The sequence below is a fragment of the Narcine bancroftii genome, chromosome 8 (genome assembly GCF_036971445.1).
Source record: "Narcine bancroftii isolate sNarBan1 chromosome 8, sNarBan1.hap1, whole genome shotgun sequence".
NCBI lineage: Eukaryota > Metazoa > Chordata > Chondrichthyes > Torpediniformes > Narcinidae > Narcine > Narcine bancroftii.
In genome coordinates this window covers 20,109,966-20,132,816 of record NC_091476.1, presented here as the reverse complement: position 1 = coordinate 20,132,816, position 22,851 = coordinate 20,109,966, and the positions used below count along the sequence as shown (strand labels likewise).

General features: G+C 38.9%; 1 protein-coding gene across 1 annotated transcript; it reads right to left on the bottom strand.

Annotated features, from left to right (window-relative positions):
• Nucleotides 1-1,249: 1,249 nt before the first annotated feature.
• On the bottom strand, nucleotides 1,250-21,795 carry LOC138740436 (solute carrier organic anion transporter family member 2A1-like). The gene is made up of 6 exons (XM_069893057.1): nucleotides 21,601-21,795; nucleotides 16,926-17,085; nucleotides 14,543-14,694; nucleotides 8,453-8,517; nucleotides 3,971-4,091; nucleotides 1,250-1,584 (listed from the first exon to the last, which is right to left on the bottom strand). Exons 1-6 carry the CDS (start codon nucleotides 21,744-21,746, stop codon nucleotides 1,446-1,448), a joined length of 783 nt encoding a protein of 260 aa, XP_069749158.1. The 5' UTR covers nucleotides 21,747-21,795; the 3' UTR covers nucleotides 1,250-1,445.
• Nucleotides 21,796-22,851: the final 1,056 nt, after the last annotated feature.

Below are 22,851 nucleotides of genomic sequence, written 5' to 3'. Positions count from 1 at the left end.
TGAGGGAGGAATTCCTAGAGAAGAGTGGAAAACCCTACTATTCAAATTGGAGTCCTCCAGAATCACCTTCTGATTCAGAGTCTAGTTGAGATGTGCTCCCACTTCTTTCAAAAGATTCACTGAGGGAACTCTGTGATCCACAGCCTTAAGGAAGAGGATGGCTCAGTCACATCCTTGCAGACGGGCATTCAGAGGATCTGCAATTTTTTTTGTGCTGAACTATATGACACTAAGTCTATAGATAGAATAGACTCCCAGAACTTACTGTTTTCTATCATGGAGGTCTTAAGCTAACACCAAGCAGAAGAGTTTGGACCAGCCAGTTACCCACGAGAAGCTGACAGACTCCATTCATTCCTTTGGGTTGAGTAATACTCCCAGATTGTAGACTCCAGGAGAGCAGTGGACTGGTGCAAGGAACCAGAAATGGGGAGAATACCCACCCCACCACCCCCACCCCCGTTGACCTTACTGGGAAGGAGACCATGATAGCTGACCAGTGATGGGCTCAGTGGCTGAAGGACCCATACAGGCTTTGGACAGTTGTTGACTGATTCACACAAGCCGCAAGCTGCTGTTGACTTGCGGTTAAAGGATCCATGCAGCTGCAGGCCGCTGGAGATTGGCTCATGTGAACCAGATGTCGGATCTGAGATTTAAGACGATGCTGAGCACAAGAAGGGCTTCTGAATGGCCTCAGGTGCTGAAGGCTTCCTAATCATATTGGACCTGGAGCTTGGGCTGTGGATGGTATGAACAGGAGTCTGTGTAGTTCCAGAGGCAGTGGGAGCACTTGAGGTGAAGGTGAATTCACCGGCACTCGGTGTCTCTGAAAGAACTCTCTTTTGCTCTTTTCTCTCTTATTATTGGGGGCCCTGGGCATGGGCATTGCTCAATTTGAGTCTATTTGCCTTATGGCAGACAAAAGTTTGTATATCAGACTCACGTTTCCAAAATCAATGAATGCATTCAGTGAACCGGTGCGGACTCAAAAGGCCAACATGGCCTGTTTTGGCTCTGTAAATGGTTATATGGTTATATCATGTATATTACATTTTTATATATTATTATATGACAATAAAAGTAACTTTGAATTTGAACATTTATGTGACAAATAACCTAAAGTTTCCCAGGCATAATTTTATGTATCCTTTATTTTTATTAAATGTTTTATTAAATAGCAATTGATATTTTAAAAATTGTATCTTTTTCAATGAGGTACATATCAAATACAGATCTATTTAATTATCTTGGCTGTCAGAATATATTCTATTTATGGAACATGAAAGAGAAAATATTAAAATCTATACATGTTTGTACATGGTCAGCAATTTTTGCCTAAGAGTAAATTGAATAACTATGTGTTGGCTAAATACATACTCTTTCATCTTAATTTACTATTTCATGATAAATATAACTTTATTAATTGCTTTATAAAAATCTTCTCATAATTCCACAGACTCTGCATAACTTTCTTTCACTGTTGTGTCTGCAGTCTTTGGTGCATGTTTTGCCATGATGTAGTAAACAATGAGAAAACATACAAAGGTGACCACTAGGAATATAATCTGGAAGCCTATAAACCTGGGAATGGACAAGAAAAACATATTAAATCACCCATGATATATTGATTTAACCACCAGTGCAATCATAATGTACAAATTTTGTCAACTGAGGAAATAGGGAAAATATGGGAATCAAAAGGTTGGCGTGGTTTGCGTGGTGGTTTGCACAATGTTGATACAGGGATTTAAATCTGGCTTTGTCTATAAGGAGTTTGTACATTTTTAAGTATTATTATGTGACAATAAAAGTAACTTTGAATTTGAACCTGTGGCTGTGTGGGTTTTCTCCGGGTGCTGCAGTTTCCATCCTCCCTTCAAAATGTACTGGGATTGTATGTTAATTGGGTGTAATTAAGTGGCATGGGCTTGTGGGCTAAAAGGGCCTGTTACTGTGCTTTATGTTTAAATTGAAATTAAAATTAAAATGACAAAAGAGAAAGAGGCATCTGCAGGGATACACTTTTTTGCTACACTTGTGCTCACACTTCCTCCCTTACTATCATTCAGGACCACAAACAGTCCTTCCAAGTGAGGCAACACTTCACTTGTGTATCTGCAAGGGTGACCTACTGCACCCGATGATCACGATGTGGCCTCCTCTACATCAGAGAGACGATGTAGACTGGGAGATCATTTCACTGGGCATCTTCATTCTGTCTTTTGCAATAGCAGGGACCTCCCAGTTGCCAACCATTTCAATTCCATATCTCAGTCCCAGAATGACATGTCTGTCAATGGCATTATGTTCTGCTAAACCGAGGCCACCCGCAATTTGGAGGAACAACACCTAATGGAATCTCTCCAGCTAGATGGAATTGGCATTGATTTCTCCTATTTCTGTTAGACCCCTCCCTATCTCTCTCTCTTTACCTAGCCCTCCTTTCCTCCTCTCTTTCCTCTTCATTCAGAGAGCTAGCCCCTCCCCCTATCACTTTCCTCTTCTGCCTCCCACGCATAGTGGTCTACCTATGCTCTCCCCAGTTGCCATGTGCATCTCCCATTCCCCCCTTCTTCCCTCATTTCTTCTCCCCCTTTTTATTCAGACACCTGTCTGCTTTTTGCTCATATATTGACAAAGGGTTTTGGCCTGAAATGTTGGTTATATCCTTTGCTTCCTATAGTTTCTTAGGAAGACTCTTAGGCAACCACATGGGTGAAAGAAAATTATATGGTTATGAGGTAGGGAAGGTTTATTTTTTTGAGTAGGTTTAGGTCAGCACAACATCGTGGGCTGAAAGGCGTGCGCTGTTTGTTATATTCTATGTTCTGGATACTGTGTTGCCAGCTGAGTTTCTCTAGAATTTTTGCGTATTAAAATATATAGCCTATTCCTTCGGTATGGACAGAAGTGGCTTGTTAAATGTTTGCTTACTATCAAGAAGGTATCAGCCTATTTTTCAAAATTTATTGCTGTCAGAGTTATAGTAAATGATGAGGGGAAATGTACGCATAAATATACTAAATAGTGAAGAGTTACAGGAATATGTGTTATTGTGAACATGCATAATCATCCAGGAACTGTGTGGAGAAATTTATTACTAAATAAATATGCCAAATATTCAGAACTAGAATAAAGTAACAAATTCCTATTGCACTAAATACAGGATTATGGGGAAATATTCTTATGACCAGAGCAACATTGGTGTGAATACAATCCATTAATGTAAAGAAAACATTACAGAGAGAAGATATGCCCAAATAAACTTTTGATCTGTTTTGCTTTTAAACTTAAAACAATAGGCTAAATATTCCAATGTTAGCAATGTTTATGTCCAATGATAGTAAATGGATACTGAGAAAAATAGAAGAAAATGAACTGTTTTTCAGAGAAATTTAAATTTAAAAAAAAAAGGGAATACTTGCATTAATGTGACAAAAATTCTGAAAGCCTTTAGATAAAAAGTGACCACTAGAAAATAGGGTAAATAAAAGTGAAGTGCAATGTGCAGGTATGAGTCTGAGAAAATGTCCTTGTTAGAGGTATGATACATAAATACAAGTAATAATTCTTGTTCAGAGTATAGATTGTGCAATATAGACTTGATGGCAGATGACTGAAAGTTTACCTATTCATTCAAAATTATACAGTGTGTTAATTGAAGAAACTTACAATTTGCCAAATGTCTGTAGCTATTATTATTTTGTTCTCCTTTGCAGTTTGCATGATGGCAGTTGAGCAGATATGCAGTGTAAAAGATTCAACCTACTTTCAATTTCGATTATCTGATTTGAACATGTAAATTGAATGTTCCCAATTGAAATTTTGATTGTTGAACCATATTTTTAAATGATTTATTCTGTGAATAAGCCCTGTGGTTATTTATTCTGAATTTTCCTGCTGACGTCCAAATATGAACTGAATAACAAGATACCCTCTTCTCCAGATGAGTGAAATTTCATCATACCTTTTTCGGAAAAGGTCATTGTCATAATATTGGCAAGAAGTTATGCGTCCACATTTATGCTCCCACTGTATGCATGTGCTGTCAATCATAACACCAAAAAGGATAGGACCAGGAAGCCAACCTGCAAAATAGCATTAATATTCACATAAGGTTTGGTATAGGGTGAAAATAATCGGTTGTGTTTTTTAGTCTGCTATGAATTCTCTTCTTTCCATTTGACTGAATGAAATGAATAAGGATGTTTTAATGAGAATCTCTCCATTTTTATACTCTTAACAAGATCTCTACATTTGAGAAACTAAACTAATAATATTGAATTATCTAAATTTAAATAATGTGTCATTTCTACCTGTCTGTGTGAGGATTATTTCTGCCTGTCATTCTTTTTCCTTTTCCTCACATTGTACAGTGTATCTTACTGGAGATGCCCCACCGTACTAGAACCACTGCAGCACAAATTACTCATCTGTAGTAGTTTAACCTGATCCTATCTGCCACTTATCTTCATTCTTTTAGACAAATTTCCTTTATTCCACTCTCATTTTTCTGCTATCCAGACTAACTTATTTTTTCTCTTTCTTGGGTCTGATGAAGGGTCCCTTATTTGAAATGTTGACAGTTTCTCTTTCTACAGATACTGACTTGCTAAATTTTCAAATTTCTGTTTCTATATCACATTGGCTCAGTTTTTCTTATTCTATTAATTTAATACTCCCTGTGCTTATTTATTCTGAATTTTCCTGCTGATGTTCAAATATGAACTGAATAATGAGATACTTCCTTCTCCAGATGAGTGTCATTTCATCATACCTTTCTCAGAAAAGGTCTTTGTCATAATATTGGCAAGAAGTTATGCGTCCACATTTATGCTCCCACTGTAAACGTGCTGTAAATAATAATAATCCTAACAATCTAATAATATTCTATCTCGTCACAGCAGGTCTGACCACCCTTACCATAAACAGAGCGAATTGCATTGCATTGACTGTTGCTCTCTTTGCTGTATTGACCACCCTCACTTCTTTTTGGTCATATCTTGAAGGGCTCTGGCCCAAAGCATTGGTTAAATATCTTAACTCCCATGGATGATGTGTGGTCTGCTGAGTTCCTCCAGCAATTTTGTGTTTTTACCTTAACATTAGTAATTAATTACCCAGATCTGGAGGCTTAATGTACTGCTAATTTGTCCTCATTAAGCAATCTAATACATCCCCTCAAGGTCTATCCATTTGTTCTACACATACCTTTGCCATTTTATCTCCTTTTGGAAACTACTGTAACTCCATTGCTATCTATAATTTTAAGCCAAATCAAAAGAAGTTGAAATCATCTATATATGATTTATTATTAAAGTCGAGGGATAATTCCCTAGATACGGTTAAAAAATTATTGGAGCAAGATCTTCAACTTTTATTTTCGGATACTACTTGGGATTCCATCTTAAAATTGGTAAATTCATCTTCTTTGTGTGCCCAACATTCGCTTTTCCAATTTAAGGTAGTACATTGAGCTTACTTTTCTAAAGTTCGGTTGTCTAAATTTTACTTTACATTTCCTTGAAATGTGACAGGTGTAAGACTGAAGAAGGTACTTTGTTACATATGTTTTGGTCTTGTGCATCTCAACATTTTTTGGGAAGATATCTTTAATTTTCAATGGATCAACTTAGACAACTGATTTGAATTTAACTATGTCTCAATCCCAAGTAGTCTCTTTTGCCTCCCTTATTGCTAGACATTCAATATTGATGAGATGCAAAGATGCTATCCCTCCTACTTGTACTCAATGGCTATCTGATATGATGGCATGATTAACTTTGGAAAAAATCAGATGTTCTTCTATTGTAATAGATTTAAATTTTCTAAGTTTATGGGGTCCTTTTATCAATTACTTTTGTAATTTATAAGATCACTTGGATCTTGCTTTGTGTGTTTGTAGTTTCTTTTAATAGTAGTGAAATTATGGATGTAAACACAGCGTCTTCATTGTTGAGGTCTTTCATGGCTTGGTTCAGCATCATGCTGAAGAAGATTGAAAAGAGGGTTGGTGCGAGAACACAGCCTTGCTTCACGCCATTGTTAATGGAGAAGGGTTCAGAGAGCTCATTGCTGTATCTGACCCGACCTTGTTGGTTTTCGTGCAGTAGGATAATCATGTTGAGGAACTTTGGGGGACATCCGATGCGCTCTAGTATTTGCCAAAGCCCTTTCCTGCTCACGGTGTCGAAGGCTTTGGTGAGGTCAACAAAGGTGATGTAGAGTCCTTTGTTTTGTTCTCTGCACTTTTCTTGGAGCTGTCTGAGGGCAAAGACCATGTCAGTGGTTCCTCTGTTTGCGCGAAAGCCGCACTGTGATTCTGGGAGAATATTCTCAGCGACACTAGGTATTATTCTATTTAGTAGAATCCTAGCGAAGATTTTGCCTGCAATGGAGAGCAACGTGATTCCCCTGTAGTTTGAGCAGTCTGATTTCTCGCCTTTGTTTTTGTACAGGGTGATGATGGTGGCATCACGAAGATCCTGAGGCAGTTTACCTTGGTCCCAACAAAGCTTGAAAAACTCATGCAGTTTGGCATGCAGAGTTTTGCCGCCAGCCTTCCAGACTTCTGGGGGGATTCCATCCATACCTGCTGCTTTGCCACTTTTCAGTTGTTCGATTGCCTTATATGTCTCATCCAGGGTGGGAACCTCATCCAGCTCTAGCCTTAGGGGCTGTTGAGGGAGCTGGAGCAGGGCGGAATCTTGGACTGAGCGGTTGGTACTGAAAAGAGATTGGAAGTGTTCTGACCATCGGTTGAGGATGGAGATCTTGTCGCTGAGGAGGACTTTGCCGTCTGAGCTGCGCAGCGGGCTTTGGACTTGGGGTGAGGGGCCGTACACAGCCTTTAGAGCCTCGTAGAAACCCCTGAAGTCGCCAATGTCCGCGCTGAGCTGTGTTCGTTTGGCGAGGCTAGTCCACCACTCATTTTGGATCTCCCGGAGTTTGCGCTGAAGATGGCTGCATGCGCGACGGAAGGCTTGTTTCTTCTCTGGACAGGACGGCTTTGTAAGGTGAGCCTGGTGGGCAGCTCGCACGGATGGCAGTCTCTTCAATCTGAGGCGCCTGCAAGCTCACACCAAGACACAAGAGAAACTTGTCCGTGAACTACTCTTTGCAGATGATGCCGCTTTAGTTGCCCATTCAGAGCCAGCTCTTCAGCGCTTGACGTCCTGCTTTGCGGAAACTGCCAAAATGTTTGGCCTGGAAGTCAGCCTGAAGAAAACTGAGGTCCTCCATCAGCCAGCTCCCCACCATGACTACCAGCCCCCCCACATCTCCATCGGGCACACAAAACTCAAAACGGTCAACCAGTTTACCTATCTCGGCTGCACCATTTCATCAGATGCAAGGATCGACAATGAGATAGACAACAGACTCGCCAAGGCAAATAGCGCCTTTGGAAGACTACACAAAAGAGTCTGGAAAAACAACCAACTGAAAAACCTCACAAAGATAAGCGTATACAGAGCCGTTGTCATACCCACACTCCTGTTCGGCTCCGAATCATGGGTCCTCTACCGGCACCACCTACGGCTCCTAGAACGCTTCCACCAGCGTTGTCTCCGCTCCATCCTCAACATCCATTGGAGCGCTCACACCCCTAACGTCGAGGTACTCGAGATGGCAGAGGTCGACAGCATCGAGTCCACGCTGCTGAAGATCCAGCTGCGCTGGATGGGTCACGTCTCCAGAATGGAGGACCATCGCCTTCCCAAGATCGTATTATATGGCGAGCTCTCCACTGGCCACCGTGACAGAGGTGCACCAAAGAAAAGGTACAAGGACTGCCTAAAGAAATCTCTTGGTGCCTGCCACATTGACCACCGCCAGTGGGCTGATAACGCCTCAAACCGTGCATCTTGGCGCCTCACAGTTTGGCGGGCAGCAGCCTCCTTTGAAGAAGACCGCAGAGCCCACCTCACTGACAAAAGGCAAAGGAGGAAAAACCCAACACCCAACCCCAACCAACCAATTTTCCCTTGCAACCGCTGCAATCGTGTCTGCCTGTCCCGCATCGGACTGGTCAGCCACAAACGAGCCTGCAGCTGACGTGGACTTTTTTACCCCCTCCATAAATCTTCGTCCGCGAAGCCAAGCCAAAGAAAGAAAAAAGTGAAATTATATGTACTTACCAGATAACTTCAGAAGGGAAGGGGTTAGAATTTGTAGTATAGTATAATAGTTATTTTAAAAAAATCTTTTTTCAATTAGCCATATGTTATAATTGTTTAAGTGTGTGTTACTTTTTTTCTGTTTGACTGTTATGATATTGAGTTTACATATAATAGTTTTATTTTTCTTGTATAACTTTTTTCTGTATATTCCTTTGATTAATGGCTTTTACTTATGTGCTATTTCTGTAAAATTCAATAAAAAAATATTGAAAAAGAAAAATATGGTTTTGCTGTCCATCCCAGTAACATACGAAAAAAACAATGTTTACCCAGCACTTGAAGTAAGACAGATTGAATCCCAACAGCAAATGATGTTGTTTCCTTGGGCACTGCTCTAAAATAGATGAGAAGACAGATGACATTAAAGTTTAAGGTCGACAGATTGTTTCCATTAATTTTTTGCAGGCTTCATCCATGATACAGTTTTATTCAAACATTTCATTGATTATTAGTACTGAATATTAAAGACCACGCAAAGCTGAATCTTAAAAGTTCCAAACACCACCTGCGATATGAAATTATATTTGCATTTTTGCAGTTGAGATAATGGTCTGGATGGCAACGATTTCCAACTACATAGTTCCCAAAATATACCAGAAATATTCTAGTCTTATACAACAAGTTGACAACAAGTCACAAAAGCTTGGTCAAAAGCAATATTTCAGGAGTCACCCTAAAGAGAAGGAAAGATAGAATAGCGAAGAGGTTAAGGGATGGAATTGAAATTTGGACCATGGCAACTGAAAGCACAACAATGAGTAGCAAGTGGTCAAAGTGGAGACATTTAAGCATTATAGAGTTTCGGGTTATTATGAAGAACAAGTGGAGATAGGAGATTGGGAGAATTTAAAAAAAAAAATGGAAACTTGAAAGCAAGATGGGAAAGGAATGGGGAATATGAATTTAATAGCAGGCCCTGATGTGCTTTTTATTGTTGCAGCCAGCCATACCAACAGTCTGACTAATCAATCAGAAAATCAGTCAAGTTAAAAGCAGAGTATAACTTGACAGCAGGTAGGTGCTTGGTGAAACACAGTAATCTTTGTTAGCAGAAAAGTTTATTAGGGTGGGTGGATTCAATCAGATGCCATTGCTGGAAAATTAATTATTGGATTTGTCTCTTCATCTGATGGGGCAATAAGTTGGCAAATAATACGAAGTTTGGAGAAGTTGTGGATACTGTTTTAGATTGTCATGGGCTTCAAAAAGGATATAGATAGGATGCATAGTTGGGTGAAAAAGTGGCAGATGGAGTTCAATCTGGATAAGTGTGAAGTGATGCATTTTGGAAGGTCAAACCTGAAGGGCAAGTACAGGGTTAATGGTTGAATACTTGACAATATGGAAAAACAGAAGCTCCTTGGGGTCCAAACCCATACATCTCTCAAGTTGCCATGCAGGTTGGTAGGATAATTAAGAAGGCCTATGGAATGCTGGGCTTCATTAGTCGGGGGATTGAGTTCAAGAGTCAAGAGATCATGATGCAAATCTGCAAATCTCTGGTGGGACCACACGAGAATATTGTGTTCAGTTCTGGTCACCTCATTATAGGAAGAATGTGGAAACTATGGAGAGGGTGCAGAGGAGATTGTAACAACACTGATTTACCACAGTTTACAAACAAATTCATCATGAAGTTGACTTTTATTTTATTATTCCCTAGATGCAACATTGCATTCAACTCCCAAAACACCACCTAGCTAAACTCCTCTGACCTTCTCATTGGCTCATTGCCGCATGGGTGATCCTGACACCCTCGCTTTCTTCCTGTATCACCCATATACTGTTGCTTCACACACCCACACTTGTACATTATTAATTCCGCAAGTCGCATTGCTTATGTCATCAGTGGTGGGCAGCACTGCTCCTGACAAAGGTAAATAAGTGACTGCAACAAAATTTACCAGGATGTTGCCTGCATTTGAAAATTTCTCATGAAGCAAGATTAGCAGAGCTTGGACTTTTCTCTTTAGAGTGTAGAAGGTTGAGGGAAGACTTAATAGAGGTCTACAAGATTTTGTGAGGCATAGATAAAGTAGACAGCCAGTGCCTTTTTTCCAGGGCACAAATAGCATATTCCAGGGGACATCTCTACAAAATGAAGGGAGGAAAGTTCAGGGGAGACATCAGGGGTGAGTTTTTATTTTACACAAAGAGTTGTGGATGCTTGAAATACCTTGCTGGGGGTGGTGGTGGAGGCTTAAACATTAGGGGCATTTAATAGACTTTTAGACAGACACATAGATGAAAGAGAAATAGAATGTCATGAGGTAGGAAAGGTTTAATTTTTTTTTGGAAGGAATATATAGATTGACACAACATTGAGGGCTGAAGGGCCTTTACTGTGCTGTAATGTGTGCTATGTTCTATGATTCAAGAATCAAGGGAATTTAAATTTTAGGCAAAAGATGAGTTGGGATAAACTTAAGTAGAAAGCCATGAAAATCTGGGTGTTACTATCTGCAGAAGAGGTAGAAATGGAACTGAAGAAACATTGGTGGAAAACTAATTTGCATGGTTAAAATAAATGAACATCAATCGAACTGGAATCAAAAGGATTGTTCTACTAAGAGCTGGGATGGTTCCTTCATTCCTCTAAAGCTTGGTGTTCCTTCAACTCTGGTCTCTTATATATTCTCTTCTTTGGCTTGGCTTCGCGGACGAAGATTTATGGAGGTGTATGTCCACGTCAGCTGCAAGCTCGTTTGTGGCTGACAAGTCCGATGCGAGACAGGCAGACGCGGTTGCAAGGGAAAATTGGTGGGTTGGGGTTGGGTGTTGGGTTTTTCCCTCCTTTGTCTTTTGTCAGTGAGGTGGGCTCTGCGGTCTTCTTCCAAGGAGGTTGCTGCCCGCCGAACTGTGAGGCGCCAAGATGCCCGGTTGGAGGCGAGATCAGCCCACTGGTGGTGGTCAATGTTACAGTGCAAGTTATCCCCTTCTCTGGTGGCTATGTCTTTAACTATCACAGGCCAAACTCAGAAATAATCTTCATAATGGTCTGCACTTGGCTTTCTTTAAAAACACTCATTGACAAAGCTTTCAGTTACAGTTTAAAAATTACCTTGATGATTTAGTGGGAATACTTGCTTGATAATGCTCCACTGGAGTGCTTGTGCAGAATGTTATTACTTCAAAACATTCTAGATAAATGCACAATTTTGTAAGCAGTTCTCTTTGCTTTGTGAGGTAGGAAGGGTTTAGGTTTTTTGGCAGGAATATACACATAGGTTGGCACAATATTGAGGGACAAAGAGCCTGTACTATGCTGTGGTATATGTCCTTTCCTTCAGAAATCTTGATCTACAAGGTCTACAATTAAAAGTTTAGTTAAATTGGAGGAAGATAACCTCCTTAAAATATTTTAAAGACTACCTCCTGAGTTATAAAGGTTAGTAGCTTCCACCAGCTTATTTGATTCATTAAAACTTACACCATTATTGATAACAAAATATTGAGAAAATTAAGACCACTTGACCATCGAGGTCTTCTTATGAACAGACTCTATGGTATGTACTTTCTAATTCATTGTTCAAATTATAATGTATGGCAGAAGTGTGGCAAATGTTTAGATAACATTTGGATGGTGCTCTGCATGAGTATATCAATTGATGTAGGGAAAGGATGATAAGGGAAACACCGTGTGTATGTGATGTAGAAAGAAAAGAAAAACTTATGAGAGGTTTAATAAGATAGGAACTGACAGCTCATTGCCAGAAAAGAGCTTAGGAAAGGATTTGGGAGAGCTAGAAGGGGTTATGAGAAAGCATTGATGAGCAAGATTCAGGAAAAAACCCAAAGCATTGTACAAGTCTATGAATAACAAGAGGATGAGTCGTGTGAGGATAGGACCCATCAGGGATGATGGTGGAAGTATGTGCATGGAGTTAAGAGGATGTAGCAGAGTTTCTTAAAGAATATTTTGCTTCAGTATCCAACAAAGGTCCTTGGCAGTTGTGAGGATGACTTAAAGTTTGAGCATATTGTGTTGGACATTTTTAAAAGCATGAAGTTAACGAAGTTGCCAGGTCCAGATGAGGTTTACCCAAGGCTACAGTGGGAAGCAAAGGAGGAGATTGCTGAGTCATTGGTGATGATCTTTGCATGGTCACTGGGGACAAGTGGAGGATTAGAAGGTTGCAAGTATTGTTCCTCCATTCAAAAAAAAATGAGTAGAGATAACGCTGGAAACTAAAGATGAGTGAGTCTTACATCAGTGGTGGGCAAGCTATTGGAGAATATCCAGAAGACAGGATTTGCAAGCATTTAGTGAAGCATAAATCTGATTAGGGATAGTCAGCATGGCTTCAACAGGGGAAGGTTGTGTCTCATGAGCCTGATTAAATTCTTTGAGGATGTAACAAAGCACATTAATGTACATGGATTTCAGTCAGGCCTTGCTCACAGAAGGCAGAAGATGGTTTGTATTCTGCATGGAGGTTGTGACCAGTGGTGTTCCACAGGGATCTGTTCTGGAACCCCTCCTCTTTGTGATATTTATAAATGACTTGAATGAGAAGTGGAAGGGTGGGTTAGTACATTTGCAGATGACACAAACATTGGCAGTGTTGTGGATAGCTTGGAGGGTTGCCAGAGGTTACAAAGGGACATTGTTAGGTTGCAGTGATAGGCTGTGAAGTGGCAGATGGAATTTAACCTAGAAAAGTGTGAAGTGGTTCATTTCAGTAGGTCAAACTTCAAGACAGGATACAATGTTAATGGGAGGACACTGAGCAGTGAGGATGAACTGAGAGGTCTTGGAGTCAATGTCCAAAAGATCAAAGGTACTTCACAGGTTGATAGTGTGTTAAGAAGGTGGATGTTATTTTGGCCTTTATTAACCATGGGACTGAGTTCAAGAGTCTGAAATAATGTTGCAGCTAATTAGATCTTAGTTCGACCTCACTTGGAATTTTGTGTTCAGTTCTGGTCACCCCAACAGGAAGGATATGGATGCTCTGGAGAGGATACAGAGGAGATTTACAAGGAAGTTGCTTGGATTGGAGAGCATGCCTTTTGAAGATAGCTTGAGTGAACTTGGTCTTTTCTCCTTGGAGTGATGGAGGATTAGGGGTGACCTGATATATGTGTGTAAGGTGTTGAGAGGCGATGATCATGTGGATGGCCAGAAGCTTTTTTTCCAGGGCTGAAATGGCTAGCACAAGGTGGTATAGTTTTAAGGTGCTCGGGAGTAAATACTGGGGGGGGGGGGGGGGGGAGGGGGGTAGGGTGGTGGGGCTGTGTAGGAGGTGTGTTTTTCACACAGAGAGTGGTGGATGCAATGAATGTGTTGCCGACAATGGTGGTGGAGGAAGGTAGAACAAGATCTTGTAAAAAAAAAAATTATAGATAGGTGCATGCAATTGAAAATGGTGTGTAATGCAGTAGGAAAATTCTAGGCAGTTGTTAGATAGATTAGGTCAGCACAACACTGTGCTGTAGATTTTAATGTTCTATTACATCTAATCTCCATTGCCACAGCAGTGGTCTTTTATACATTCCCAACTTCTTTCACCCTACCATTCTTTCAGGTGACTGGCATTAGCTGGAATTCTCTTCATACACATTTATCTTTCTCCTCCCAGCTCTTTTTCTTCAAAATAAATCCTTAAAATTGATTTGTTTCACTTCCTAATTTTTGACACTTTTCGCTAATCATTTCCATTTGAAACCCTTTAAATCATAAAGGTGCTTAATAATTGCAAATTGTTAATGTTTCTTTGGAACAGTAATGTATTGAAACCCAGATGTCATGAGCTAATCTCCCATTGTATTTGTTGCAGATAAAATTATTCAGTAATCTCTTTTCATGTAGCGATATTTGTTTATTTGGTTGCCTTTAGTTATTTTCCAATCTGTTCCTTCTCGTTTGGAATTTTCCTTGATTTTGTGCGTCTATTTGCACATTTATCTGTTTCTTTTTCTTCCTATAGTCTGAGATACTAAAATGAAAAATGGGGGTAATAGAGAGAGATTTAAAAATGATGAACAAGGAACTCCCATCTCCTGTTCCAACAAATCAAACAACAATGAATAAGACATTTTGGTAGCCTGTTCTTAACTTTAGCAGGAAAAATTATATCAAAAATAATATGAGTGAAATTATGTTTAGAAACAGAGATTGCAATTTACCCAACTCAAATCTACCTAATTATATGAGTGCAAAAGCAGTAGAACCACAGTGATACATTATCATTGAGTATTTTTTATTCCTAATTGTTTTTCAAGGTTCTTTCAGAAATAATTCACACAAAAAAGTAGTACAGTCACATTATCAATGTAAAATTTCACATGCTATATAAGAACAAGAACTGATGGAGATATTCGTAAATGTAGAAGGAATAATGGGTTTTATGTGGTACCTGAGAACCATCATTAATGATGGTGTGTAACACAGGCAGCAGATCAACATGATGAATCCAAAGAGAAAAAGGAATGAAATTAAAAAATGGGAGCATGGAAAATGACATGGCCCTGGTTCTGCAGAGTGACTGCATGCACAGTCAGTGTAGTTCTGTTGAAAAAATAAAGTATTTTTGAATGTTCATTAGTTACAATGATACAAATTTTTATGCTGCCAACTCTATGATGTAGAATGTAAGGCATAGAATAAAGCTTGAGATAAGTAATACACTGTTTGTAATCACAGAGAATTTAAAGAGTTAAAAAAAAAATTCAGAGTGCTTTCAGAGACATTTTTTTAAACTCTTACCTAACCTCTATAATCTCCTAAAACTTAAAATTACAAGATTTTATTCTGTTTTTGGACACAGCAAGTTGTAAATCAAATAAGACAAATATCTATGAGAATGAGCGAATGCTGGACTACAGCACATAGTTTCAAAATAGTTGTTTGGAATCAGATGGTTTAGATATTTATTTCAAGATTAGAATATTTTGGGAAATATTTTGTGGAGGAGTAGTGTTTGGGAATTTAATAGTCAGTTTAGAGAGGAATGAGGAATCTTAGAAACTGGGAGTAGTGATTAGGTCCTGAAGTATTGAAATATTTGTGATAGAAGTATCTCATAATAAACCAATTGGGATTATTTTATTTGCTTGTTATTTTATTTGGTAATGAGATAATGGAAAATTGATATATATTAGGGCAGCACGGTTAGTGTAATGGCTAGCACGATGGTAGTACAGTGCCAGAAACCCAGGTCAAATCTGGCATTGTCTGTAAGGAGTTTGTATGTTTCTGTTGTGTTTGCCTGGGTTCCCTTCGGGTGCTCTGGTTTCCTTCTACATTCCAAGTACATATGGGGTTAGTTGGTCACAGGGATATATTTGGGTGGTGCAGTCTTGTGGGGCAGAAGGGCCTGTTATATGCACAAAAACTAAAAAAAGCTATTATGTCAATGAAGATGACAGTTGGAAAAGTTCATTCATGCTGAAAGAAAAACAGTTAATGTTTCAAGTCAAAGACCCTACATTAATTCAGACAATGTGTTTATCCTGAAATGTTAATGGTTATTATTTTTTAAGATGTTGCCATACTTGAAGAATATTTTCTGTTTCTATTTCAGATTTCTAATATATGTAGTTATTTTATTTTCACAATGGAAGATGTCCTTGATATCAAGATGGGAATTTATCTCCACAAAAATGATGTAGTCATCACACCTATTAACATTGTTATTGTCAGTTGTATCTGGGGCAATTAGATGCCATGGAACTCCATGGGTTTGATGCCAACATTGAGAACTTCTATGTCTACTCCTATCTGCATGCAAAGTATTCTGCTAGCACTTCTGGTGATGCATGAAGACTTTACAGGTCAACTAAGCTTGATAAGTCAGAATCTGGGAACTCATGAATATTGTAATTTTCTATTCTCACATAATGGTTTTGAAAAATTTATGAGCTTTATAGGTTATTTTCAACCCAATTGCTAAGCATCTGGAGTTACATATAAATCTAAGCAGTTAAAAATGATGCAATTGTATTCCCTTTGAACCTGATAGCCCAATCGTGAAGTGGGTGCAAATGCTGATGTTAATTCCACATTCATTCAATTAATGAATTTAAACTCTTCAGTGGCCTTGAGCCTAGAATGAATTTGTTTCAATCTTAGTCTAGTCATATTACTGTGAAGCTTTTGTTGTTTTGAATTCAGCATTTTAATTGTTGTTTAATCTAATTGCATTATTTCTCATTATAATGGTGAATCAGGGCTGAAGATATGGCTGAATTTTTAGATCTTGTAATAATTAGTCAAATAATCAGATTAAAGTCATGTTTTTATCTATATTCAAGAATAATAGATTTTGGTAAAAACAAAAAAAAATTGAAAAATCACTCCCTTCACGTCAACATTTTAAATTCGTGGAAGGTCCACACCACGAACTCTCTTTCCTTCATCTGTTTTGACAATTGGTGTTTTTTAAATTGATTTGTCTAGTTTATATTTTAGCATGAACTACACATTAAAGAAATTCAGCTTAAATACATGTGGAAACTCAGTATTTGGGTCAATCCTGTAACATAACTTCAATTTGTTAAGAAACTATAACAATATTCATTGAGCAACCACAGAACCTTTATCCAGATTTGTTCTAATAGAGGTTTAGAAATTGAGTAAATTGAATCGTGATTCTCAAAAGAACAATTCATTCAAAGACATATACTTATGATAAATTAACCCTCTCATACACAAGTCTATCTGAAATTCTATAATGTTGTACTGAAGGCTCTACATTTATTGATTTATTTATATATTGGTCAGAAAGTTTCATTTATTACCTGAATTTTATTCACATCGATGTTGAATTGAAATGCTTTACAACCAGCATGGCAAGGAGATACATATTCAACGCCATCTGTACCACACACTGGATTGTAGGTTGCGGCCAGACACTGGCAGTTCATGTTGCAGGAGGAAATAAGGCTTGAAGTAGCATTTCTAAAGCAGAAGTATTGGTTACTTTGAATTACAGTGAAACACTGATTTTACATGTCCTGATTTAATGCGAAGTCGGATATAATGCGATAAGTCATTGGACTTGTGTGTCAGGCGCCCGGCAGGAGCGGGGAAATTGGGTTCCTGGCAGGAGTGTGGATCTTGGTCTCCTGGCAAGAGCAGGGATGTCATTCTTCTAGCAGGAGCAGGGAAATCAGGCTCCTGGCAGCAGCAGGGACATCGGGCTCCTGGCAGAAGTGGGGACCTTGGGCTGCCAGCAGGAGCAGGGACGTCGGGCAAAATGCAAGAACAGAGAAACCCCGATTTAACGCGACCTTGCTATCTAATGATAGCGTTATAATGGGGTTTTTACTGTACATAATTCATAGAAAGTAAACAGGCTTTATTGCTCAGTTAGTTTGTTTTCATGCTCCATGTGTGCCTTTGCATTAAATTCATGTCATCATGAATATTTTAAGCTATTATTTGACTATTTGTTTCATTTATCATCAATACCTCATGTAGTTCATTTCATAGTGTCATTACCCAGATTATTCAGAATATTGATGCAGTTCTCTGAATTTCTAAGGAGATTATCTAATTCTTAACATTGTCTCAGCATAACTGTGAAACCTTCAAAGGCACAATTACCTTGAAATTCAAGTTCACCCTTAACTGGGATGCATTTACCATTCCTACCCAATTGGAGGCCTCACAAAGAATTGTGAAAGTGGAAAAAAATATCATTTACAAAATATAAGGGGGCATTTCATCCTAATTGCACTAGAATTCCAAGTCTTTTTTATGTTAGTGGCCTGCAGAGATTGTAGCTGTAGTTTGCTACTTGGAACATGGGAGGCAGTTTTCAGTATTATGGATCTCTCCATGGCAGCCTCGGGAAAGCAGCATAAAATACTATCTTATTGGTCCAATTTCTGTCAGTAAAGTAAATATTGTGCAGGTTGATGGCCTCTTTATGAAAGGAAATGCATTGGAAAACTCATCAGTCATGCCAAAGTGGGTCTCACTAGGAAGTATGTTGTTCAAATTATTGTTTATGATTTCATTGGTCACATTTCTGTTTATACTACATAAAAAGACTTTCATGCTTCATTTGTTCTTTTAAAAACAGATGCAAATGGCTATTCTTTCACCAAGTATATCGATTTCTTGCTCAAATTGTGGTAGAAGACAAAAACAACCTCATGGAAAATCAAGGTAAATGATCTTTTTGTTTAAAAAAAATCATGATTGATTATTTGAGTACATTTTAATGCCAGAAAAATGTGACAAATAAGAATGTATATGGGTGTTAACAGATGTATAGTTTGGGATGTCTCAATTATATGCAATATTCAAAGAGGTTGATATGAGCCTGTCAACTAGATATTTTGTGGATTATACATTTAGTCACCGTGAGTACAATGTTCAACTTGTCGGAAGGTGCATTGGTGCTATGTAACATTCATTGGTGTCTTAAGGAATGTACATGTCGTGCATTGCTAGTAGCATAATTACTTGTTGATATACATTGGAAGCTGTCTGTGCTATGCAGCCTCAATCTATGTTCTGTGAGACAGCATGAAAAATTGCTTGAGAAATATGAATTCTATATAATACATCATGTAGACTGTATGGGCAATGAGTTCACAAAGGTGCAGTGGGACTTGGAAATCTTCATGCAAGATTCCCTAGAGGTTAACTTGCAAGTACAGACAATGGGTAAGGAAGTCAAATGAAATGCGAGCATTTATTTTGATAGGAATAGAATATAAAAGCAAAGATGTAATGTTGAGGTTTTATAAGGCATTGGTCTCACTACACTTGGAGTATTGTGAGCAGTTTTGAGCTTCTTAACTAAGGAAGGACGTGTTTGCATTAGCAAAGAGAAGAGGTTCCCTAGAATGATAGAAAAGAATAACATAAGAGGAGTGTTTGATGGCTCTGGGACTGTACTCATTGGAGTTCAGAAGACTGAGGAGACCTGGACCAGAGGGTGGAGATAATGAGGATTTTCTTTACCCAGAGGGTGGTAAATCTATGGAATTCATTGCTGTGGATGGCTATGGAACCCAAGCCTTTGCGTATGCTTAAGATAGTTGTAGATAAGTTTTGATAAGGAAAGGGAATCAAGAGTTATGGGGAGAAGGCAGGAGAATGGAGTTGACAAGGATAATAAATCAATCATTATAGATCGGGTTTGATTTGATGGCCTAATTCTGCTTCTATGACATGGTCCTCATTCTGCAAATTCCATCCTGAGGGCAGTACTGGCAGCTGAAAATGTCTGCCAATGCTCCCTGCCTCAGGGATCCTGAGTTCTTCTCAGAAACATAGCATTCATTATGCAAGTTCTTCATTTGATTCATAACTTTCTGTTCATGGAACAGATGGAAATGTTTACCGTCATAAAAAGATCTGGGTTCTTTATAAGGCTCACATGGAAGCTGTTAATGGCTGCCTGCACTTGCAGGAAGTTAGCAATGTTTGAAGATCTTTGTGCGTTGGATGCCATTACCTTCTAACTGAAATCAAAATAGATGAACTAACTTCTTTGTGAGTTTAAAACTTTAGTGACCTGACTGAGTGGAAAATTGGAACCACAGAGAAATCTGCTGCAGCTTCTTATAATAATCTTATGGCAAAGAAGTTCAATAACTGTCAGCATTATTTTTCATGTCAGTCGCGAAGAACTTGAGCCTGTAAATCAGTGGTTCTCAACCTTTATCTTTCCACTCACATACCACTTTAAGTAATCCCCATACCATCGGTGCTCTGTGATTAGTCAGGGATTGCTTGAGGTGGTATGTGAGTGGGAAGGGAAGGTTGAGAATCGCTGCTCTAGACCCAATTGTTACTGAAATATTTTGCTTGAGAAAAATTGTCATTGGCCCATATCCTTTAGAGTTATGATACTGGGCACATATCGAGTCAATTATGGTACGAATAAAACAGTGGTTTTCAAACTTTTTCTTTTCACCCACATACTACTTTAACCATATAACCATATAACAATTACAGTATGGAAACAGGAAACAGGCCATCTCGGCCCCTCCAGTCCGCACTGAGTTCCTCTAGACCCACCTATCTGCTCCCTGTCCATAACCCTCCAATCCCCTCACACCCATGCACTTCTCCAACCTTCTATTAAATGACAACATTGATGCTGCTGCAACCATCTCTTCCGGAAGGTCATTCCACTCAACCATCATTCTCTGAGTGAAGAAGCCCCCTCTCATGTTACTTCTAAACTTTTGCTCCTAACCCTTAACTATGACCCCTTGTTCCAATCTCACCTACCCTCAGGGGGAAGAGCCTATTTACATCTACTTTATCTAAAATATAGATAATTTTAAATACCTCTATCAAATCCCCCCCTCATCCTTCTAAGCTCCAATGAATAAAGGCCCAGTCTACTCAATCTTTCTTTATATTCTAGATATTACAATCCAGGCAACATTTTAGTCAATCTTCTCTGCACCCTCTCTACCTTATTGATATCCTTCCTATAATTCGGGGACCAGAACTGCACACAGTATTCCAAATTTGGTCTCACTAATGCCTTGAACAGTCTCAACATCATCTCCCAGCTCCTATATTCTATGCTTTGATTTATGAAGGCTAGCATACCAAAAGCCTTCTTTACCACTCTATCTACATGAGAGTCCACTTTCAAAGCATGATGAACCACTATTCCAAGATCTCTCTGTTCCTCTGCATTCCACAACGCCCTTCCCTTCACTGCACATGTCCTGCTTTGATTATTCTCCCCAAAATGAAGCACTTCGCACTTATCGACATAAAACTCCATCTGCAGTCCCTCACTAATCACAGAGCACCTATGGCAAAGGGAATACTTAAAGTGGTATGTGAGTAGAAAGAAAAAGGTTGAGAACCACTGGTGTAAGTGCATTTGAGGTTGAAGTAGAATGTGTCTGAACCAAAAGGACACTTTTCACATGGGCATATTTTTACCTGCTGTCTGAATGTTCAGCCTTGCCTACCCTGATAGCTTAAGTGCTGGAATGCTGTCAGCAATGTTGCCACTGACACATCAAATGAATAAGCATCTCAGGAGCTAAGTTCTTCACCACATGTTGATAATTCTGAAGCTTTGTAGTCAAGTCTACAATATGTGGGCAATGTCAGTTGAGATAGTGAGAAAAACAAGAAACTAATGCAATGTGCTCCTAACTTAAATGGGGTTATTCCACAATCATTGTGTTGAGATTTGAGCTGTATAAGTAGAAATGGGTATTGCAGGTACTGAGACATTCATCTTATACCATCAGAAATATCATTGAGCAGAGCATGGCCCACTTATATGAATGGTGCAATTTAACCTAGAAACAATTGAAAATGTGAATTACTTCCGAATCATGTTAGCATTTTTTGTTGCACTGCACCGTCCAATAGCTTTCCTGCAATTTTAGTAAACTCTGTTTTACAGTAATGGTCATATTGATGATTTGTAATATGCTCTATTCTGTAGTTGGTTTCATTATATACACAGATTACCTGTTGATGTAGTTATCGTTGATGCCAGCAATTCTTCGAGTTGAGCAACCCAGAAACAATGAAGGGATAGACAGAACAATAGAAATGAAGATAACAACACAGCAGAACCAAGCAGTATTCTTCTGTGTGGTCTCAGATTTCTTCATTATTGCACCACCAAAGAGAATTCCAATTGTGGAACAAGGAACAATAACGGTACCTGAAGAACAGAAATAGGGTTTCAGCTGAATGTAAATTCACATTCATAATTTGGACTTGAAGGTTAGTATCTCTAAATTAGTTACTGTAATTAGATTAGTGATTGACATGATCAAAATGTTAATTTGTCAATTTTTGGCTGTGAACTTCCTAATTTCACAGTGGCATCCACAACACAGCTGGAGAAAAGCTTAGAGTTTCCAAATGTAATCAAGCTACCTTGCAGCATCTAATTAAATCAAAGAATGATATCATGTAAACAGATCTTATTTGCCTTTTCTGGCTATATGGTGAAAGTACCACTTATATTCCCTTATATCTGAGTGAAACAGTTTCCTTCAAGTTCAGTAAATCATCAATAATATCATACTATGGGGACATCGATGATAGACCAGCAGATTTTCCAGACTATTTCCAAAACAATCCACTTTTATTTTACTTTGTCTTTTTAGATATTACATAGTAATACAGTCAGTTTTCCTGGTGAAAGATTACTGTTAATGGAATGTGGAGAGTGGAGGGTCCTGGGCCCTGGTGAATGGGAAGAGGGTGGAGAGACTGAGAAGTGTTAACCAGGGCTCCAATGAGTGGATTAGTAGGAATGGACATGGAAACAGGTCCTAATGAGCATTAATGGAGCAGGGGATTAGGCACACAGTAAGTGAAGGGGGAATGCAGCAGACATTGTGGTGATCTTGATGCTGAACCATCAGAATTTCTGAAAAGTCGGGAGAGTGGATAACAGACCATTATTGCTTGAATCCATTTTTCCTAAAATAACAGTATAGAGTCTATTTCAGTCATTCTTTCAAGCAGCATATTTTAGATTTTGCAACATTATATTTGGTGTAGCGGTTAGCGCAGCACCTTTATAGCACCAGCAATTGGGATGGGGGTTTGAATCCCACGCTGTCTGTAAGGAGTTTGTACATTTTCCCTATGTCTGCATGGGTTTTACCTGGAGGCTCCAGTTTTCTCCCACCATTCAAAACAGGTTAATTGGGTTTAAATTGGGCAGCATGCACTCGAGGGCCAAGATGGCCTGTTACTGTG

What these genes read in the sequence shown, in the direction of transcription:
- LOC138740436 (XM_069893057.1), bottom strand. Translation starts at nt 21,746, where the DNA reads ATGAAGAAATCTGAGACCACACAGAAGAATACTGCTTGGTTCTGCTGT. An exon ending in TCATTAATGATGGTTCTCAG is followed by an intron (nt 8,518 to 14,542) that starts GTACCACATAAA and finishes CATCTATTTTAG; the next exon opens with AGCAGTGCCCAAGGAAACAA. An exon ending in TGTCTTACTTCAAGTGCTGG is followed by an intron (nt 4,092 to 8,452) that starts GTAAACATTGTT and finishes GCTATTTTGCAG; the next exon opens with GTTGGCTTCCTGGTCCTATC.